Source organism: Apteryx mantelli, chromosome 3 (genome assembly GCF_036417845.1).
Source record: "Apteryx mantelli isolate bAptMan1 chromosome 3, bAptMan1.hap1, whole genome shotgun sequence".
Classification (NCBI taxonomy): domain Eukaryota; kingdom Metazoa; phylum Chordata; class Aves; order Apterygiformes; family Apterygidae; genus Apteryx; species Apteryx mantelli.
Genome location: NC_089980.1, coordinates 102,550,236 through 102,566,888, shown reverse-complemented (window position 1 = coordinate 102,566,888; position 16,653 = coordinate 102,550,236). Strand labels below are relative to the sequence as shown.

General features: G+C 40.6%; 1 protein-coding gene and 1 long non-coding RNA gene across 10 annotated transcripts in view; both read right to left on the bottom strand.

Moving 5' to 3' along the window:
* The window catches only part of PHIP (pleckstrin homology domain interacting protein), a 121,408-nt gene extending 118,726 nt beyond the window's left edge, over positions 1-2,682 (bottom strand). For 7 of the 9 annotated variants that reach the window (XM_067294081.1, XM_067294082.1, XM_067294085.1 and 4 more), the window contains exons 1-3: positions 2,626-2,682; positions 2,380-2,438; positions 1,947-2,195 (exon numbers count right to left, since the gene is read on the bottom strand). In XM_067294081.1, coding sequence (XP_067150182.1) covers positions 1,947-2,195; positions 2,380-2,438; positions 2,626-2,671 — 354 coding nt within the window. In that variant the 5' untranslated portion in view covers positions 2,672-2,682. The remainder of the gene's footprint in view (positions 1-1,946; positions 2,196-2,379; positions 2,439-2,625) is intronic. The other 2 variants (XM_067294087.1, XM_067294088.1) reach the window with 1 other exon arrangement.
* Positions 2,683-7,149: 4,467 nt separating this feature from the next.
* LOC106489735 (uncharacterized) lies at positions 7,150-16,284 on the bottom strand. Its single transcript, XR_001293456.2, has 5 exons — positions 16,229-16,284; positions 12,565-12,677; positions 11,239-11,445; positions 8,882-8,976; positions 7,150-7,406 (listed from the first exon to the last, which is right to left on the bottom strand). It is a non-coding gene; the product is annotated as an uncharacterized lncRNA (long non-coding RNA).
* Between the last annotated feature and the right edge of the window lie 369 nt (positions 16,285-16,653).

Genomic DNA, 16,653 nt, shown 5'->3' with positions numbered 1-16,653 from the left:
AAGAAGGACCTAAATAGCAGTTAATCTCTAAATACACAGGTCCAGAATCAAGTCCAACTTTGGACTCCTGGAATTTTGGAGAAGTGCATCTTATGTCATTACATACTAATTCTGACTAAATTTGTATGTATCTGTATTCCACCAAATAAAAGACGCTTCGAAGGCAGGATCTAAATGAAGCCTGCATTTCTCATTAAGTCTTATCTCAACCTTCTAAGAATTTTTTTTTCCCGCCTTCTCTTTTCTCACATTCTCTTATGCAGACTACACAGGAGAACCCCAACACCATTCTATACTAGGACTGCACCTACAACTCTAATCTTTCCCTTTAAAATTGAAAGGACAAAAAAATAATACTAAGTTTTACCAAGCAAATTGCGATCATCGTTTGGAATGGATACGATACCTTCAAGTGTTAACACTATCTTTTAATAATATATGTTAATAGTGCAATGTATCATTTAAAGGTACCAGCACTTTGAAATTCCTAGTTGAATTTCTTTACAGTCTTTGACTTCAAGAAAATCTGAAAGTATCGCAATGTATGAGCATGTTTTCAACAAGTCAACTGCAATCAGTTCTTCCACAACTACATGCATTAAAATGCTCAGGCCAATCCACCTCATGCTCTAGAAAAAAACAATGCAATAAACAAGCCTGTTCCAGCTACAATAGAAACTTATCACTTGTATTGTAATACCCATAATAAATAACGCACATGCAACCACCCTTCATCAGCTGCGTTATGGATGGGAACTGTTCCCTCTCCCTTCGCATGAACTCAGAAGTTCACATGTCTAAATCTCAGAAGCACTGGAACTTAGAGCTAATATAACCAACCAGAAAGCTCAAAGGGAAATCTTGCTTTACAAATAACAAACTAAGATGGCACAGCTTTCCTCCAAAATCTTATTTAGAAATTCAGAGATGAAATTAGATAACAACAGCGCACCTGTAGTGAAAACAATACTAGCAACAAGTTGCTAAGGGATGCAACTCCAACATCTTAATAGCTGTTTTCCCACAACATCAGCTGAGAACATATTAGAAAAACTACTCAGGCCCACCTCTGCTAGTAGGTAGAACAAAAACAACTACACACACCACTGCAACTAATACCTTTTCTATCACAGATCCACAACTGAGATCAAAAGCACACACTAGGAAATGGAGTTTTTAAAAAAAAAAAAACAAACACTCATATCTGTGATACAAACCTGGCAGTTTGAGCTACCTTACATACTAAACAGGTTGTATGTAGAAAACAAAGGCATATAATGCATCTTGTAAATATGTGTGGCCACATACAGCATCAGGACGGGATACCTCGGAGCAAACCCACCTCCAGCATAAATCCCGAGACAGGTTTACAGGAGGGAAAAAAAAAAAAGTCTTGCCCGCGCTCCGGGGCAGAGCGCGCCCGGTGCCGCGCCGCGCTCCCGCCGCAGCCAGCCCAGCGGAGGCAGCCGCCCGCGGCCATGGCGCGCGCGCACGCGCGCGGGGCGGGGCGGGGCCGAGCGAGGCGCGCCCCCGCCGCCTGGCGGCCCGACCGGCTCCGGCAGGCGCCCCGCGCTCGCTCCGCCCCGCGCTGCCTCCCGTCTCCCCGCAGCACATCCATGACGTACCTTTATTTCTAGCCCGGCGGCTCCGGGGCTCCCGCTTTAGGGCGCTCGCGGTTGCTCGCCCCCGCGCCGCGGCACCCCGCGTGAGGGGTTATCTGTCCCCCCGCACGGGCCTCCCCCCGCTCGCCACAGCCACGTATGTTTCTCCCCGGGGTTGAGAGGGAGGAGGAGGCCGAGTTAAAAAAAAATCCTCCAAAGTTTTTTTTTTTAAGTTGTATTTTTTTTGCGGGAAATTCAATTTTTTTATTGGGCCGCTCAAGGAAAGAGGAGAAAAGAAAAAAAAAAAACTTTGCCCGCCGCATCGCGCTCGGCCGCGGCTCTTACCAGGTTTTCGTAGCTCCGGGGATGCTCCTTGCCCGTCCAGTCCGTCCGTTTGGGCAGCAGCTGGGGGGGGGGGTGGAAGCAGAGACACGGTTGAGCCGCCCCCCTCCCCGGGCTGCCCCCCAGCCGTGCCCGGGATGGGGCGGGGGAAGCGGGAGAGCGCGAGGGAAGGGGGAGGGAGGCCGCAGGCGGGGCAAGCGCCGGGCGTGCGGCGCCGCTTACCTCTTTCTCCGCCACTTCTCGGATCAGGACCTGCAGCAACAACAAAAGGGGGGAAAGGACGAAATAAAAATAGCGCGGGGGGGGGGGGTAAAAAATAAATAAATAAAAAAGAAGGGGAGAGAGGGAGAAAGAGGCTGTGAGCGCGCCGCCCGATCCGCCGCCCTGCCCGGCCGCCCCCTCCCCGCCAGGCCCGGCGGCGCCATCCATCCCCTACCTGAGCCGCTTGCTGGCAGGGTCCGTCCTCCAAAAAGCGAGCGATGAGGAAGTAGAGCTCTGAAGGGAGAGAAGAGGCGGTGAGGGCCCGAGCGCGCCCCACCGCCGCGGGCTTTCCTTTCTTCCCCCCGCTCCCCGCCTCCCCTTTCTGGCTCCCGCTCGGTTCCCGCCGCCCCGCACGGCGGCTCTGCCTCCCGCCTCCCCCCCCCCCTCCCTCGCCCGCCCGCCCGCCCGCCGCGGCACTCACCCGCCCGCAGCTCCGCCGTGTGCCTGCTGCCGCTGTCCCCGGACATGGCGAAGCGAAAACCCGCGGCTGGGGGGAGGGGGGCGGGGGGGTCGGGCCGCGCTCCCCCGGCAGCGTCGGGGCCCTGCGAAACGCGCCCGCCCGCCCGGTAGCTGTCACTGTTCGTTCACCAGGAAGAGTCTCGGCTCCACCATTCAACCCACGGGCAGGAGGAGGAAACAACAACTCACGGCAACCCGCCGCCAACGCCGCCGCCGCCGCTGCTAGCCAGCCGGCGCGAGCGAGCGAGCGCGATCCCTCCGCCCGGAGAAAGAGTCCCCTCCTCCTCCTCCGCGCCCCCCGTCTCAGCCCTCCCCCGGCCCCTCGCGCCGCGCCGAGCCGCGCCGCGCGCCACCCCTCCCCCCGCGCCCCGGCACCCGGTGCCCGGCGGCGGGGGCGGCGAGGCGGGGAGCGGGAAGGGGGGGGGGGCCTGCGCCGCCGGCCCCTTCTCCCTCGCCGCGGCCCCGGCGGCAGCAGGCTCAGCACAGAGAGGGGGAAAGGGCGAGCGCTACGTGTTTATTAGCAGGCGGGCAGGCCGGCCGGCCACGGAGGAAGATGTCGGAGCGGCAGAGGCGGGGCGGGCGGGAAGGCGGCGGGCTGGCGGCTGAAAGGCGCTTTCTCTGCGAGGTGCGGGCGGCCGGCGCGCGGAGGGATACGACGCACGGGAGGAGGGGCGGGCGCGCGGGCGGGCGGGCGCGCAGGCAGGCAACGGCTATTCGCGGCGGCGGCGCCGGGGCTGGAAGTTGCCGAGTTTTGGCGTTGCAGAAATGGGGAAGCAAAGCGAAGCCAAAGTGCCCCCGGGGAGCGCGGCCCCGCTGGGAAGGCGGGCGAAGGAGGCCCTTCCCTCCCCCCGCTCCGGCGGCTCCCCCTCCCCCGCGGCCAGGCCCCTCCCGGGTGCGGGGCTGCGGCGGCCCCGCGGCTCCCGCGGAGCCATGTCGGTGCCGGGGCGCTGCGGGCTGGTGGCTCCTGCGAGCGCCGCGGTCACGCGTGGCGCTCGCTGCTGCTTGCGACGTTGTACCCGGGGGCAAGTTCATGTGCTTCATGTTTTTGAGAGAAAAAAAACAGAAAAAAAGAAAAGGCAGAAGCGCGCTGCTTTCGTTGTTCGGCAAGGCTGCGCTTTGCTTGGGGTTGCATGGCTGACGGTTGCCATCTCCGCGGGGGCTGAGGGTGGCGGGCTGGCAAAGTGCTCTCGGCCTTGTAACTTAAAAAAAAGAAGGCTTAATACTGATTTTGTTAATTATTCCGGCTGCTAGCTGAACCAGACACACGGGACTGGCGAATCTTCCTGCTGCTGGGAGCCGTGGCGAGGCCAGGAGCGCTGCCAGCGCGAGGACGGGCGAGGGATGGCGATGCTTGCAACTTATGGCCGCCCTGGAGGTAATTCACTAGCGGATCAATAACCCACCGAAGGTTCTTGAAAGGCTGCGATGTTGTACGAAGCCCGATTAGCGATTAAAGCTCTTAAATGCTTGAATGCTGCGCTCACCTAACGGTGCCGAATAAACGCTCCGATTCGCGTCGTAACTGCATGTTGGCTGCTTACAGTCGAAAAAGGAAAAGAAAATAAAGCCAATTTCTTCTGATTATTACATTTAAAAAAAAATCTATCTAACGAGGAAGGGGCTTAGAGGCGCGTAATTAGTTGTCTTTATGGTTTGCAATGCAGCTGTGCTTTTTCAGGTCGGCTTGGGGCCTTGTGAGAATGAATGTATTTGTAGACAATGAGAATGAATTTAGCAGTGATCGATGTAAACAGGGAAAGCTGTCATTTCTTAATGCACACAGTTATTAACTAATGTAGCCTGTCATGCAGAGCCAAAAGTACGTTTGAAAAGGTATAGAAACTAGACAGAAATATTTTGCGAGCAAAGAACCTGAAGCTCTCCACTATATAACTTTTAACCAAATTCAATTGAAACCGTATTTTTGTGCAGCCGGTGGGGGACGGGACGGGACGGGACGGGACGGGACTGAGTTTGGGATTTTTACGTGTGTTTCCAAGGCCCACGAGCCTGGTTTATGAGCCTCCTGCGTGAGCTTTGTGCTTTGCATGGGGAGAACGCTCACTGCAGCTTCCCTTCTGCTGTATTGCCCGACTGTAACCGTGAAAGAAAGGAAGCTAAAATGTCACAGACTTCCATAAAGTCATGTTATAAAAAGTGATAAAAAATTGATTCATATAGCAGATGCCTCGTTTCAAGGCATTTTGACATACAATTATCAAATGTCCTAAAAATCATTAAAATCATAACCTAACGTGGGCTATAATCATCAGGGTAAATGCATTGCTTAGTATGGGGGGGGGGGTTGTAGTATTAAAATTGCGCATACAAGATTTGATCAGTTTATCTGTAATTACCCTCATTTAATATATTTCAAAATGTATGGGTGTCTCCGTTTTCCTTCTTTTTATGCCAATAACCATTCTGTGTTTTGGCTTTATTTTAAATCAACTCTTCAAATAATTGAGATGGCAATGAAATCATATTTACCATCTAATAAAGATTTAAAAATAAAATGACTCAAGTCTTTTCTTAGTGATATAAAATATGTATTGTAATAACTCTCATAGGTGGCTCTCACAACAAAGGACTACATGAATAATGTGATTAACATTTTAATTTCCCTTGATGTTTGTATATAACAATGTATACTTATGATATCACTAAACCTATAACCAAGGAATAGAGAAATTTTAACAGTGAAAGAGTCTGAAAGTAGAGGAAAACTACCTCGAATATTTTGAACTTTCCTGTTCTTTTGGCAACTCATAACTTTTCCTGATGCAGCTTAAAATACAGCCCACAGGATCAAAATGTTCTTGGTATTTTCATAGTAAAATAAAGATGTCTTTTATTTAATTTTTGTACAGCACCTAGTAAAATGGAATCCAATCCCTAACTTGGGCCTGACCACTGCAGTAATACAAATAATATTTAATAAACAGCTTTTACAAACATACGCTCCACTTAGCTGTTGCATTTTGTAGTTCTTTTTACAGATGAAATGTGATGATTTGTTTTTTGTTTGTTTTTGGTTGGCTGTGGCTTAACATGTAAGTCACACTGGCCACAAGAGGAGATGCGGAATTATTTTTGCTTGGTGATGCATGTTAAAATGAGTTTTAAGAATTCCTGCAGTGGTAATAAATATTCCATTAATTTTTCAGACATATTCTAACAGTTTTTTTCCTGTTGTCGTTCCATGGAGGATGTTTTTGTTACGTACGCAAGAGTAGAAAAATATTCTTATCTCTGAATTGTTACAATCTTAAATGCTGTGCTTTCAAGTGATTCCTTTTATTTTGTGTATTCTTGCCACCTTACATTATTCTTAAGTAAAAGTACATCAGTTTTGCTTTATTACTGAGATTTCATGCTTTTTGAGATATTTCTACTATGAAAGTTCTGCATTAAAAAAGTAATGAAATTATTTTCCTTTCTTCAGATTTAATTGTTAGAGTAAAAAGAAAATTTCGTAGATTATTTTAATCTGATCATTTGTTTGTTTTAACATCTGATAGTTTCTTGATTTACCTATTCTTTTTGCAGATGTTAAGTGTCCTGTTTTATTTTGTGGCTTTCAAATGTGAATTTTCACAAATGTTCACTAAAAATAATTTTGCATGAAAGTAAGAATAAAGTTTAATAGATTTTGCTGTCAATAAAGTTGACACGTAAAATTTACAATCAGGTATGGACTAAGCCCAAGAGTCTTTTTTTGCCCTACTTGGCGCCTTGTCCTGTTTTCTTTTTTTTTTTCTTTCTCTTTTCTGCTTACCCCAAAGGTGCTCAGCACTCTAAGTATCCAAATGCAGGTATGTTAGAGAACTCTCTTGAATTACTGGTCACTTTGGGGAAATAGGAACATAGTATCTTTGATTTCTTCTTGATTTTTTTTTTTTAATCTTGATACAGTTTTTTTATCATTATTAATATTTGTCTGCCTACTGTCTACTTTATATCAATTATCAGTGTAGTTTCATTTCTTGCAACCAAAAAGTACATTACTTGAAAATTAATGGCTGCACTTCCTGGTATGAAAATGCTTTCTGTTTTTTGTTAAATCTGACCTTTAGGGTTTGTAAATTAAGTGACAAGTTGAACAATTTAGCTTCATACACCTTTTTCTTAAATATTTGAAGCACTATATTTGGGGGAGGGGTTGTTTGGGAGCAACAAAAAACATTGACTAAACTTTTTTTTTTTTTTTCCCTTCTTCTCGAATCAGAAGTATCATCACCAGTTGCTTGCCTTTTTCTGGCTGTTGGTTCTCATTCGTGAAACTAACCATTAATTTTTCAGGAGTGAGAAGAGAGTGATTTTACTTATGAAACCAGCCAACTTTTTTGTTATTGTTTATATTAAATATCTGCAAGAAGGACCAAATGTGCCAAAATACAACATAAGTAAATTCCTTCCACAGTTTTAAACAATAATTTACAATATAATTATAATTAATAATTACAATATAATTAACTAGCTTCACATCAAAATGCTCATAAATACTCACTTGTTTACACTTTGTGCCAAGAATCCATTCCTTCTGCATTGGTAACTTGGATGAACTTTCAACTATAGAGTTTCTACCAAATGCTTAGCCAATGTGTATTCTACCCATATCAGATATTAAATAGCGAACTGTTTGCTTTAATCCTTTACTTTTATTTCCTTTATCAATACACCCATTACCACAGAATTCAGATGTCTTCCCACTCAAACTGAAACACACCATTTCATCTTTCACTGTTGGTGAAAAAAATTCGTATTACCCAGACTACCATTAATATTGACAAATAAACATTTTGTAAAAGCATACAAATAGCTTAACCCCTAACAGACAAGTTTCTAAATATTCACATCATGTGTGGGTAGAAGAGTAAAGCAAAATTAAGTCACTTATAAAAACATAATTCATTTTTGTGTAAAAATAAATAACAAACCTTGAATCTACAATCAAGCTGCTGAAATTGGATCTATATGTCAATTATAGTTTGAATAGCTAATGAGTCTAGATAAAATTCATCAAATAACCCCAAACACCCCTTTAGTCTGCTGTTACCAAAATAAATGGGAATTGCACCTACAATGACATTCTTCTGGTTTCACTATTACATCTTTGAGTGAATATGAAAAACTTCCATTATCAAGAGAAATTAAGAATTAGAGCTATGTAATTCCTACTGAATAAAGGAATTCTGCTGTTTAAGGTTTTTTTTTTTTAAGTCATGTAATTTGTGCTCCAGTGTTTTGTAAAAGATCTTCAATTGAATTTACTGGATCAGTTTGACAGTACAACTTTGTATGCTGAATACATTCCCTAATTGTCCAAAGAAATTTAAGAAAAAGATTTAACTGCTGTACTTAATTGTTCAGTATTGCACTGTTCTTTACAGAGAATCTTGGAAATTTGCCACGTTCAGTTTCACATCCATTTGAGGCTTCTAAGGTTATTTGAAAATTCTAGGGATTATGGTTTTTTAAGTGTTGCTTTCAAAAAATTTATATATAAGGTGCATTTTAGAGGAGATCCACTCCATAATGAATATTGAGTAGAAAAAAAATGTTTACTATGTTGCTTTAGAGATTGACAGTTATTTTTTTAGGTCATTTCTTCTAGAAAACTTTTGAAAACATTTGCTCTTACTATACCTGCTAGCAAAGATATATTCTTTTTAATTAAAATATGCTGATGAGACTTGTTGAGCAGAAGAATCCCAATATTGCATTTTAAATTGAAGTGACAAATTTTGTTTGAATTGATAACATAAATTGCAAAGTTTATTAATAGACACATTTTAATAGTGTCTTTCAGTGACTAATTATTTATCCTTACATTTTTAAAATGAAAAGCTAGATTTCTGTTTAACTAAGTTTGAGGGCCATTTGTGATCTGGGGTTTGGTATGTGGTTTTTAAAATAACAGTAGTGGCCTATTAGAAATGCAGCTTTTAAAAATACAGATGAGGAGTTGTTTGCCAAACTCTTCAGAATGGGACTCATTATCAGTTGCTTTGGTATAGATTTGGAATTTCTCTGAAGCTAATACAATGGACTATTATAGATTTACATCAATATAATAACTTGAGAGATTCTGTCATAATGTGTACAGTGTGATATACTTGTTAATATGTAATTACAAGAAAGGTGGAAGGAAAAAATTTTAGTGCTTACAGACACCCATTATGCAATTTAGATTCAGAAGTATCGGAGAGACCTACCTGGACAACATATGAGCAAAACAATGCTAAGTAAAATTTGATGTTATATTCAAAATTCTCTACTGAAAGAAATAGTCGGTCATGCTCCTGGGGTCCTAAATCAATACAAGAAAAAAACTAGACTCAATAGGCAGTAGTAAATCTTTTACAAAGACCTATTTATAATATATCCTAACATTAAAAACACAGGATTTTTTTTCTAGAACTCTAATACGAAACCAATGACACAAACCAGTGATGCACCTTGTTTTGGCATACTGTGTTGAGTTTTTCACCTTATTGCCAAAGAATTAGAGTTCAGCGATAGATGAGGAAAATAGTTAAGATGGAAGGAAAAAATATTCTAATTATTATAATCATTCTAAGATCAAGCAAATGGAATAAATTATTTGAAGGAGGTAATATCAAAAATACAGAATACAAAACACCTGTTAAGGAGAAGATGAAGCAGGATCTTCTGAAAACTCCAGAATATAGTTCAAAAACAAAAATAGGTGAAAGATTCCAAATTAAAAATGATGATTTTTCTCCTATCACAAAATATAGTCATCCTGTCTCTACTTTTGCTTCCAAAATCATTCAGGCAAAGATTTTAGCAGACTTCAGAAGAGTTGACATTTATACAGATAAGAATATCCAGTGATAGTACAAATACAGGATTAGATGGATCATTAGTGTGATCCAATACAGCATTGCTGTGTTGCTAGCTTTAAGACAACGATCAGTTTTTCCTGAATGTTTCCTTCTGATGTCATTTAACATCTCATTCAGAGCTGTGAATTTCTATTTCTCCATAGCAGAAATATCTGCTTTCCCCAAAATAGTAATGATGTAGTGCAAGTAGTACCAAAATTTGCACTTAAAGATTTTAGTGGTTAGCATTGAACCATTTGGCTGACAGTGCCTACATTGTGTAGTGTATGTGATTTGTCAATCATCCAAGAAATACACATCACTGAGATGCTGATCTCCATTTATTGTTGAGTCTTTTGAGAAAATTCTGAGCTGTTGATCCAGATTTCTTAATGTTTTGTATTCCTCTATAGCATACACTTGGTGCCTTGAAAGGATTTTTTTTTTCTTTTTGAGTTTGCCTAGACCTACTGCAGCAAAGTTTTGGTATGCCAAGTAGGCATGGTTTACTAATTGAGATATAAGATGTGTAAGGTAGCTGCTGATTTAAAATCATTGAATCAATCTCTTGATTTTACAGATTTTAGAGCACAGGAGACAGTAAGTGTGATTAGACCACAGATGACCCTTGTACTACGTGATGCTGTTAGGTGTTTTGTTTGCTTCCTTGTTTTTAACCTAATACTGATTTAAAATGGAGACTTGCATGTGTACTTCTCTTTTCCCAGGTGAGGACTCACCACAATGTTAAAAGATTGTGCTCACTCTAGCCCAATTAATCTTGAGTTTTTCCATGCAGAATGGAGCAGCTTAGTGGAGGCTAAGAAGAACTCTCTTTCAAGGATATCTACTCAGGTGGCTAGACCACTCTCTTAGGAGGTGCAAAATACTGTTTTCCTCTTTCCCATGGAAGAATTTGAGCTGAATTTGGACCTTCTGCACACACACCTGACTGGAATAAAACTACCAAGTTGGTGGAGAAAAGGCACAACTGCCATTTTCTTTGGGCCTAGGCTGGTAAGTGTGCTCTGCAAATGCTTAATGCCTGCAGCTTGCAAGACAAGCAGGGGATTTGTGGATCCTGGGTTAGTTAGAACAGGCAGCTTTGGGCACAGTCAGAAGTCTTAGACACCCAGATACCTTTACTGTTGGAAAACTAAGTATGTTTTCAACTTGAGCATCCATGAATTATTTTATAGTTATACTGTTATGCATATTCTCACCCAGCTTTGGGTCAGTTTATCACTGACAGGAGTTCATTCAACAAGATTTGGAGCGTTAGCATACTACTAGATTGCGTGTGTGCGCGTGCATTTTTTATTGAAGCTCAGACTTCAAATTCAAATAAGAAAGAAGGAACTGAACTTGATCTTCTAGCATCAAGTTTTGCTACTACTAATTGCCTCTCAGTAGGCCCATATAGGTAAAGCCCTAAATAATGTTTAAACTCAATCAACTAATATAAAAAAACAAGATGTCTTACAAAGACTAAATTGAGCTTTTCAAGAAATACCCAGACATTTATTTTTATATGGTTCTAATTTTGGAGTTTGTTATTCTGGTCACAAATTATTTTAGTCCATATGTAAGTTTTCTGTATGTAAGTAAGTTTGGAAGTGCTTTAAAAGACAAACGACTGTATAGGATTCATTTAACCTTCCACCTAAATACAACTACCTTAAGTTTGAATCACCTAATTAACGTACAAGTATTGCCAAACCCACCTGTCAACATTTGAGGAGTTGGGTCCTCCAAAATCCTTGCCTAAAAATACTCAGGTCTTTTATTTATATGTTAGGTATATTAGGTCTTAAGAAACAGTTTCGTGATGCTTTATCTGTTAGACATTTATTAGAGATGAAAGCTGAGATTTTCACAGTTTTCTTTCTTCCACATCTGAGCGATAAAGTAAAACACCAAATTCCTGCAAGCTGAGAAATAAAAATGGCAGATGTAAGAAATAATCCTATATGATCTAATACAATTCATAAAGTTTGTTAAGGATTGGGAAGAACAAGAGGAGCTGTTCTATTCAGCTGCAAGAGGAATTACCCATAAGAAATCTGGGTAACCTATAGAAAATAATATACTGACTTAAAAAAAGCATCATAGGCATCCTGTTGGTCACACATTCACCAAAACTTAATCTTTGGGACTCAGATTAAATCTTAAATTTCAACAGATAGTTAAACTTAAGAGAATTCTGGAAAATTTGTTTTGTACAAACAGAAGAGAGAGTTGCCTAATAAACTACCAAAAATATTTCTTGCAGAGCCTGCCAGTTGGCAGTTTTTGAGTTTTGGTTTTGCTGTTTTTAAGTCATGAATAAGGAATGAAGTGAAGAAGTAGCAGATGAATCAACAGAAATTGGGGCAAGTCACCTGTGCTATAGCAAATTTCAGAACAAGACATAAAGCCATTTAAAAATTTAAAGAGAAAAAAAAAGGAGGGGGAACAGTCCCCTAGTATACTGAAAGAGTTAGTTACACCAGCTTTCCATCCTTCAACTAAATATCTGAGTTAAGGAAGAGGGTTTTTTTTTTTATGCCAACATTCATAATGAGTAACTTAAGATCACAGAGGTTCCACCGAAGTTATAATATTGATGTTTCTGGTTACTTAAAGTTAAACATTACAGTAGTTTCTTAAGACCCAGCAGAACATTCCCTTTTCTCAGATTCTTGATAACAGTAACCCTTTGGCCTTTTCATTCATTAGAAGAATGACAAAAAATGCATTTGTCCATGTTCTAAGTATTGCATATTCACATTGCTACTTCTTGCCAGCTTTGCAAGGCAGTCTTAAAAGTAAGTTCTTAGGCCAGACTCAGACCTTATTTTATTCCCCAGAAACATTACAGAGAAGTTATAGGTAGATCAGAAACCGTGAAAGGCACAAAACAATTATCTGAAACACAGGAGTTTCTATCCCCTGTAAAGAAATGTGAAGATCATAAGACCATTTCTTTTCTTCATCATAGTTATTATGTAAAAATTATTTTCAAAGTAGTAAACATTCTAAAAAATAATCAGGAAGAGGTAATCACCTACCTAATCCCATTTTTCAAAAAAGCACTTCCCAAGAAATTCTAAAACCATGGCAGTCCCTCAGCTCTCTGCTGATTCCAACAAAATTCCTTTTCTTTTGAAATCCTTTTTGAGTCCTATAGAAAACAGTCCAAATTAGAAGTCCTAAATCACATGCCTGCCTTTGGGTCTTTTAATCTAAACTAAATAATTAACATAAGTAAAATAAGCAAACACTTCAACTGAAACTGGCTTTTTGATTTATGGTCCACCACTCTCACTACATGCAATATTTTATCAGATTAAAAAATAAGTATAACTCTGAAATATATTGTCCATGTAAATTCCCAACCCTGAATTTCAATTTAAATCTTTTGGTTACCAGCATCCTTGGATTCTTGTTCATCTTGTAGTAGAACAGCATGTGTGGCACAAACCTAAATGCCTCTCAGTTCATTCACTGTTGAGTGTACCTAATATTATAGGACTCTCCACAGGAGTGCAGCTAATGGAATATTTATAGACAATAAAATTTTGAATTCCAGTGTGCAGAAGGTAAGGAGTACTTGTTGCTGTGTTCCTCAATTTTGAATTGTATCAGTACTAGTAAACTGAACAGTACCAGAGCCCACTTTATTTCTGAGGCAAATTGCCATGCTCTGGCCACGTCCATATTATTAAACTCTTTTAACCACCAAAACAGGCTGCATCTAAATTGCCGACTGGGGCTGTGCTAATCCGTGAACCATGCAAAGGACTGCTTGGGAGAATGCTGCTTGGCCTGGGCCAAAAGTAGGGAGTATAGGGACGATTTAATAGCATAGACAGCTGGGTTCAAGCGCCTAGCCCTGAGCTCTGGTACTGTTTAATTTGCTGGTATAGTCATAGCCTTTGTGATTCACAACCAGCAACCTAGAGTAAAGGGATGTGTGCTCAGAATGCGCTTAAAAACAAAAAGGTCACCCTTGTCATTTACTTCTAAAAGTCAGATCTCAGTCTTTTTCCTGAGGTATGATATGTAGAATATGGGCTGAGCCTGTAATTGTACATATCCAAAACAGATGTGCTTTTTTAGGAAGCTTTAGAGGCTGAGCTAAATCCTAGGTTGCTTGTAATAAACACTAATACATGTCAGTACTTTTTTGCACAGCCTCCAAATTATTTGATCCTTCATTCTGTCCAGCAAATAAAGACATAGCTCTGAAATGCTTGGATTTTTTTAATAAAATGAGGACTTGAAGTTTTTGGTCTTGTTTTCCTTTGACCAGTGCATAAGTAAAAATATTGATTGATCATTACATATAATATATCATATATATACACCATATGTGGCAGTTGATATATATCAAAATATTGCTGTATTATTTGACACAAGTCTGTAAATATTGTTGCCAAGAATTTGGGGTGGGGATCTTAGGTTTATGGAGTACTAAATAGCTACAGCCCATCATAGCTTGCATTTTCCTAGTTCTAGTTGATGAAAATCCCATGACAACTCAGATGTAGGGCACTGGAGATTCAAATAATTGATCCCACAAGCCTTTCAGGACCACATTAAAGTTATTTGGAGAAGGAAGTGTCTCCTGTTGACGGAAAACATGATAAAGCTGCTGAGAAGTTGAGAGAAAATGTTACATTAAACAGAGATAAACATAAATTAGCAGTTGTAAGGAATATTCATAATGTCTCATAATCAGTTCAGAACACTGTAAAATTAGGTAGTTAAAGACAGTAAAGGTCTGGCTGCAGTTGTTTGCAACTAATCTATTTAAGGGGATATTGCAAAGGAGATGCTATGGTGATCAAATACTTTGTGAGACCTTACTAGGAACTGGAAAGCAAGTGCATGAAGACCAGTGAAAAGAATCCTTAAATGGGATTTGAGTTTAAATCTTCTTACTGTCTTGTTTTTATCTGGTGAAAATAGTTCTATTAAGAGAAAACCCCAGTTCTGAAAAAATAGATAACTGAGTCCTTCATTTCTGGTCCAACAATAATATAAAAAGTATCAGACGATCTGCTAGATATGACAAATGCATTGTTGTAAAGAGATATGTAATATCAAATGGGTGATTGTCTAATTGCTTCCTGAAATAAAAGGGGACAGTCAGCATCTTCCATGTTTGTTCATATAAAACAAGGCTATTGTTATTAGTGATAACTTGAATCAGTCATTGAATCTTGTAGCAATTCAGTATTTACACTGCAGGCTGCTTTTAATGTATTACTTCTTTGTATTTTAAGATCTGTAGACCTAAAGCACCATCCCACCATGAAAGGGTGAACCAGGTCATTAAGACTCCTATTAGCTGAAGCCTTCATCAGACAAGGAGCATATCATTGTTTTCACTTAAAAGATCCAGCACTTCAAAAAGAAGTTTGACACTCCCGTGATCAGGCAAGTGTGAATCAGACAGTGGCTTGACAGAACCAAAGAAAGTGTTCCAACATCAGTTACTTAAAATCTGTGCAGCAGTGATCCCCCTGAAAGTCTTGCAGTTTCATCACTGTGGATGACATCTGCTTGGAAATACAATTTCATTTTTTTCACTCACCTTTGGGATACTTTTACATCTATATTCAACTGTTGCCATAATTGTGCTTACAACTCAACATTTCAAAATTAGTTTTATATGTTTTTTTGTAGTCCTAATGTCATCTGTAATACCAGACAGCTAATTGTCTCCTGTAATGAATTCCTATTAATATTATCCACATACACTATCTTGGAATAATTGTTGATAGCTTTCTGACTTGCAGTGACCACTTAACAGAACCAACTGCCAAAGGAGGCACAACCAAATCTATCTTTATGTAAGCTCTTTGGAAACATGCCCTTTCTCTTCTACTCTACCCATGCTCTGTATCTTCATTTGCAATCTTCCATCTCACCTAAACATCTAGTACCTATTGTCACTGATGTGAAGAAGCAGACTTCTCAGTAGCAGCTTGATGCCAGGCAAACTGCTTATGTTAGCTGATTGCCTCCATGACAAAAAAGGGCAATGAGATTCTGTCTTCTACATTCATTTTCTAAAGAGCTGCAGATGTTGAGGCTGTAGACTTTCATTCACATCATAGAAGATGGCTATGTCTATAGACTTGTTTATAGACCCCTACCAGCTTTGGAAGGGAGTGTGAACCCTGTCATCACAAATGTCATGTTTGCTAGCAACGATAACTTACAAAGAAAAATAATGTCTCTGCACAGTGGGTTTCTAATGATTGGAGTAACAAGTATTCCAAATAGGACCAATGGGGAAAAAGAAACCAAGCTTGTTTATGAATAGAATATGATACATTTATGAAGTTGTATAATATGATGTGACTCCACAAACTCATCAAGTGTCCCAGTAGTTATCCTGCAAGTGAAAAGTTGGCACTGATACACAAATGGTACTTAACTGTAAAAATGCAGATGGCAGTTTGATTTCTCTCTTGCCCTCAAAGAAATAAAATTTTTAAAATTACAAGATTTACTAGAGATGTATCTTAGAGGGAACAAAAAAATATAGTACACTCAGTTAACTGGATTGTTGATAAAAATCTTCAGGGGAAAAAAATATATAGTGATACTTGAGGCTTGCTTACACATGCAAAGAATTTTGCAACCTCTTTCTTTCTCACATCTGTTCCTAGAAGAATCAGTTTCTCTTGTGTTGTACAAGCTCTCTTCTTCTACACCCACCTTCCCAAAATAGAGGGTCACACTTTTTTCCTTTTACTGTTTTTTTTCTTTCTTTCCTGGCTTGTTTTCCACAGAATAACATTGATGTTGCAATCACTGCAGAGCACTCCCACACCTCCTCTCCCACATTCAACTGCGATGGAACGTTCTTCCAGCTTCATCCTGGGACATCCCAAAGCCGCCTCCTGTCGCCACAGTGGAGGGACTCCTCCCTCCTAGGCCTAATGGGCAGCTGTCTCTAAAATGACAGTAAACAGATTAAAAAAGGAGCAAAGAGTTTTGAGAATTTTTGTCAATCTCAGCTATCCTAGATGTGATATATTTACATCAGTTTCTTAATTTCTTAATGGTTATAAATCACTTTATGTTATTGTAAGAGTGGAAAAGATCTGACCTCTTATAGAATATTATCAGAAATTAGGAGG